The 5,886-nt window shown below is 40.3% G+C and overlaps 1 protein-coding gene across 1 annotated transcript; it reads right to left on the minus strand.

Annotated features, from left to right (window-relative positions):
* Positions 1 to 1,981: 1,981 nt before the first annotated feature.
* LOC138042866 (achaete-scute homolog 1-like) lies at positions 1,982 to 5,615 on the minus strand. The gene is made up of 2 exons (XM_068888909.1): positions 4,325 to 5,615; positions 1,982 to 3,639 (listed from the first exon to the last, which is right to left on the minus strand). Exons 1-2 carry the CDS (start codon positions 4,829 to 4,831, stop codon positions 3,493 to 3,495), a joined length of 654 nt encoding a protein of 217 aa, XP_068745010.1. The 5' UTR covers positions 4,832 to 5,615; the 3' UTR covers positions 1,982 to 3,492.
* Between the last annotated feature and the right edge of the window lie 271 nt (positions 5,616 to 5,886).

Genomic DNA, 5,886 nt, shown 5'->3' on the forward strand with positions numbered 1-5,886 from the left:
GTAAAGAAATCTGTAGCTGTCTGACAATGTAGAACCGAAATTCTTAGAACAGTTTGACTCTCCCGATGCCCCAAGTTAAAGCGAGAGAAGCCGTCAGTCATATGATTTCTTTCCAGTAGTGTCGATTAGTATCCCTTTGACGATCATTGATTCTTGATTTTCACATATTTGAATGGAACCTTACTCAACCCTTGTGACGATTGATTAAGTAAGAACCAAGGACCGACGGCATACCAGCGGTGCTGTTTACCATTACTGTGTAAGGGCGGCTGCCTTTTGATTTTGAAATCGTCGATTAAAATAAGGTGTAATTGTATTAATGAAAAAAAGAGAGATAAAGCATAGCTTTAACGTCAAAAGTCGTGCTAAAATATGCGTTTTTGAAACTGGGCGAAACTCGTTTGACATTTAGCTCATTTCTTGCTTGTAAGCTCCCGATATCAAGCAACTTCGAAAACGAGCAAGACAAGTTAAACTGAGAGAATTTTCACGCTTTGCTGACAAGTAGCCGCCTGCCATTTCCCGTTTCATGTAGACGCGATGCTAAACTGATCTCTCTAATATTATTAGTTTTTTTCGGAAGACATTTTCTAGGTGGTCCGCCAATTTAGGCATTACCGGTCAATAAAAATGAATAGCGAGATTTTGCCATGCGTTTCGGTGAAATAGGAAACGGCTGGCTACTACTTACCATAAAAGTATTGAAACTTCTCTTATTCTAACTTGTCTCTTCTCTTTTCAGTTTGAGAAGTTTCGATATCTTGATATTTACCGTTTGCCGTCACAAGGCGATGCCAATTCTCCCCATTATCGAAAACGTCACAACAGACGACGAATCAAGGAGTAAACAACAGCATACTTGCATGCTATTCAATGCCCCTTTTTTTCTGCAAAGGTTTGATGGAATTTGGAAGTGAAGCCTCTAGGCTCATCAGAGATTTCTTTTTCTTAGGAAAGAAAAAGATAAAACACCATAACTCGTTTTGACATTACCGCGTTAGGTATAAAATAGATTTAACTGCTCCGTGCTGTGCTTATAACTAAAATTAATCATTTTTGCCTCTGTAAATCATTCGTTCCGCGTTTTGCTGCTGTTAAATAACAGAAAACACCACCTTTGCTGTCCCAGCATGTTGTAAATTGTCCTTGGCCCTCCTGCTATGAGGTGATTGGTCGTTACTCCCGCTTATTGTGATTTAGCGGCGGAGCCCAAATAGTCTTATGCTAATTTGTTTTACTCAATCTTTCGTTGACAGTCGGGAGTGCAACAAGGTTGTGTTTATATTTGTCATTCACAGCACATTCTGGGAGTGCTTCTGTAAAACAAACATTAACCAGTTAAATTACTTCTAGTTTCCTTCACCTAAAACTACCTTTCGTGAAATCCAGCAACAACAGCTGCCCCGGGGAGTTTACCATTCGCTCACAGTTGCCAGCTGCCCCCTTTCTTGTAAGCAATTTTGGGGGCTTTCGATCAAAAAAAAAGGTTGATAACTTATTTCGTTGAGTCAACCATTTGCTTTGGTGAGAGGCACTGCTAGCTGTTTCAGTTATGAAGTAATTGCTCTGGAATTGTGCAAAGAAGATAGGAGTTGTTTTCAGGATCTTCATTGTTTATTAAAAAAAAAAAACAAAAGGACAAAAAAATCCAGTGTTTTTAATTTGGCTTGCAATTTAACATAATTTGCACTTAATTTTTGCCGAAATCTGAAAGAAAATCAGGACCAGAAGTTGTCACATGAGCCAAAAGGCGAAGTCTGTGTGCAAGAAACTGCATTGGATGTTGCTATCTACGTAAATGTGTTCACGTAGGCATATGTGCAAATGTCTGAAAAGAGCTCTTACTAACCTACTCTGCTAAAACCCCTCCAAAAACGAATATTGCTTTGAAACTCAACCGTTTGTTCGAGCAATCACAGGAAACGCTTCAGTCAAGTTATCAACAAAAGCGAGCTCAGAGAAAAGAAAAAAATGGACTGTCTGAAAAAATAACAGGTGCAACTTTTATTTCTCTTGGACACATTCAGTTAATAATGCAGTATTCATTGAATTGCTCATTATTTACCACTTGTACATCATATTCAAGTGTTATCTTTAATACAGTGCACAGCACAATTACAATTAAGTCTGTTTCCAGGCATTTTACTGAAGTTATCAGTCAGTCGACGTTACTCGTCTTAACTCATAAAAAGTACGCTCAAGAAGACAGCGGACTGTGCGAAAACTGCCGAAACAAGAAGTTGGCATGATGCCCAGTCAATCATATTTTAAAAAAATACTTTTAAGTAAATTCAATTATAAGTTAAAATCCTTTCTAAAAACTAAAATTTTTGTAGCAGTCTCTAGATAGTATAATTAACCACAGCTTGCTTCTATCCATTGCAATCCTTAAGCTGTTATACATGTATATAAAGGTTGGGAACCTTATTGTGTCGAGCTACCAGATTCTCATAAACTAAGTAGATTGAAATCAGCTATAATTATGTGCGATTTCTTCAACGGACTCTGTCCTTACTCAATTCCAGCTTCATAATCTCGAAGTTTTATTACATCAATACACGCTTGGCTTTGCAAGCAGCTCACTCATAAGAAAGAGTGAAGGAAATTCATGAAACTCCTTGGAGTTGCTTTTGGTGATGAAGACCAGCACTAAAACACGCAAATTCTTATAACTCTTGAAATTTTCTTTTGCCTGCCTGCTTAAGTTTAATGTACGCGTTTTATTGACGTACTTCATTGTAGCTGAAGTTTACTTTCAGTTCATTTGTTTATTCAGAATATGCATATTTCATTCTGGACTCAAGCCAGATTCCCTAGTCATGAAAAACCACTCCACTACTAGACATGAAAGGTTTTTCCTTTTCCATTTGATGGAAGTGTCAATAGCCGAGTAGCACAGCCAAAATTCCTTTCAAATCGAAACGATGCATGATGTTGCCTTAAAATAACACCAATTTACAGAGTTCATTTTGAACTTTTTATGAAGCATGCAATCAATACAAAATACTCTAACTATATGTTCTCGCTTACGAGATATCCTATATACAACATTTCCGTTAAGGAGAAATATGAAATTCTGCTGTTTAAAGAATAGCGGACTACAAAGTTGTAAGTCGAACTGTCATTTCAGAGTCCGTAACTACTACTTTGATGACCTCCAATTGAGAGGAAAAACACGACAACCCGGTTGGATAGTTCAAATCTACGTTTCTATTTTAACTGCGGAGAAGAATCAATTTGTTGACAAACAATGCTATCCCATTTAACATCATTAATCTAATTCTATTTACACCTAAGGCCAGGCTTAATACGTTTTTCTTAAAAACAAGAAAATGCTTTTATATGCATAGGTTCTTTCACGATTAATACTAAATTTAACATAAAAATTAAGCTAACTCGAGCTAAATCTCGTAAAATGCCAAAACCCTGGCTTACACTTGTTCATCCCATTGTAATGAAAGTTATCTTACTTTAATCAGAGTACCTCTGAAATTAGTTGGTGTGGTTGTTATAAATATTCGGCAAACTTGCAGAGCTGTTAACAAGAGTCATTTCGCTCGGGTACGGAGCAATCTCAGGAAGACTCAAAAGATATGAACTAAGCTGTTGGGCCGTGGCCACATCCCCTCTTGATAGAGTCTGCAGGAGGAAATTAGTGAAAGAGCTCAGTCAATTAGTGCGCACGGCAGGTAACCAAGCTAAAACACAGTGTCATTTTGAATTCCCTTGCTACCAAAAGGCTTCATTTGCCGCGTTATTATCAAACAAATTTCAATGTTCCGCTTGGCTTGCTTTTAATAAAGCCTGAAGTGAAAGGAAAGCGAAATACTGCGCGGCAAGCAAGAGCGCGAATTACCTCGCTAATAGAAATCCGGTTCTCAAAATTTTATTTGTTTTGTAGCCAGGCACGTGTATCCGACACTGTTATGAGTGACATCAGGAATCGTGCTCTACAGAATTTGTTAGACTTCCCCTATTCACGGTTCAATCGAACAATTTGGTGTTGTGTTAATTGAATGAAAAGCACGCTGCTTGGACGACAGTAGAAGGTTACATTAGCCTGATTGTCTCTTTAGCGCGATAACTTGATGCCACGATCGTGGCATCAAGTTATCGTAACCTTCTACTGACCAAACGGGCTGTCACTTGTTTCGCGGCTACTGACTTGAGCGATGAAACTTTTAATTAAATATCAACTGTAAAGGTAAACTGAGGAAAGAAAATGCGCGCCATTCTATATTTCTTGCTTTTTCACAAGCCCGGCATTTGCGCCCTCGCAAGCTTTCCTTGGCGTACAAAATGAACAAAAGCACAACAAATTTACCTGTAAATCGTATGCTCCCTGTAGCCATCCAACTTGTCTCAACAGACGCGCCTCTCGCTCTACCTTGTTACTTTCGCTGAGCATTCGCTGCAGATATTTGATGTATTCTATGGCTGTACGTAGAGTTTCAACCTTAGAGAGCTTTTTGTTCATTGGCGTGGTCGGTATGTGTTTGCGCAAGGTTGCAAAACCATCGCTGACCAGTTTCACCCGATTCCGCTCTCTCTCGTTTCGTCGCAGGATTGAAGCATGCTCTCTTTTTAGACACTGCGGTGTGCGGCAACGGGTGCGATGCCTGGATGCTCTAGGGCTGGAGCTTGGAGAGCTGCATTCGCTGCTAGGCGATGAAGACAGAGGCGAAGCTGGTGGACCCACTGGCGAGGTGACTGGAGAGTCAAACGGCGAGCCGTCGGACGAGGAAGGCGACGGCGTTGGTGAGTTGAACTCGGATAAATCGTCGAGGTTGAGGGGTAAGGCGATGTCTTCAAAGTTAAAATACAATTCCATGAGTGTATTGCAGGGCAGTGACAAGCTGACGGTGGCGTGGCGCAGTCACTCGCTCTCCTTGGAAAACGGACTCGACTCGTCTCGCTCCACGCTGCACAAGTGCGTGCAAATACTATATTACATGAGACGCGTGGCGGAGCCTATAAAGCAGTTTGTTTTGTCCCTTAGGGACTTCACGCCTGGTTGTTGGGCAGAATTAGTGTGGGGGAGGGGCTATGAAGACATTTATCACAATGACACGTTTGGCAAACTAACGGCATTGAATAGTCTATGGCTTTTTTTGTGCCTGAAATCTTCATATGAAAGGGTGGGATTGTCTTGAGCTCTTTTATGCGTGCCCTACGCGTGGCTTCGATTATAATTAGTTGGCGGACACAATAGTGGTGCGTGCTGTCATCAGATCTTTAGAAATCTGTAACAAAGTCAACAACCGATTCTTCGTGTCGTCTGTATGTGCCGATCATTAGCGATCCAGATCTTTGCTTTATCCACGTGCCTGGCTTCTCTGATTTTTTCTGCCAATAATGCTTACATCAAACATAAATAAATCCCAGTGCGACCACTTCGTAGGTTTTCAGAGAGCGTATAACTTTTTTAAACCGTGTAGTAATAGAATGAAATCTTATCTCGTCCGTGCACCAGTGCAGAAGGCATTGTTCACCAAGTTGATTACTATTTGCTTTCGTGGACTGCGTGAACTTGGCGCGCTCTCGCTGCTTTGTATTCCTTAAAGACAACGCCATTTAGCCGTCGTTTCCAAGGAAAGAGTTGAAGTATGTTTGGTATCTAATTAACAATGAAAATAACTGCGAGATGCCACTGCAGAAATGTTTGTGCGCTGGAGTAAAAGAGCTGTCACCTCCATAAACTGTTAACTATGCAAATCTTGCTTGTTATTTTTTCGGATGCGAGATTATTTCCTGTCTCGTTGTTGTTGTTGATGCCCAAGTCTTTTTCACCTAAGCTTCATATGTGGTCAAAATCACCTCTTGTCTAATTTGAACTACTGTAGTTTTAAATGAGTTTTTTAGCGCGTGCAGGGCAGTTCCTGATTC

Source organism: Montipora capricornis, chromosome 3 (genome assembly GCF_036669925.1).
Source record: "Montipora capricornis isolate CH-2021 chromosome 3, ASM3666992v2, whole genome shotgun sequence".
Lineage (NCBI taxonomy): Eukaryota > Metazoa > Cnidaria > Anthozoa > Scleractinia > Acroporidae > Montipora > Montipora capricornis.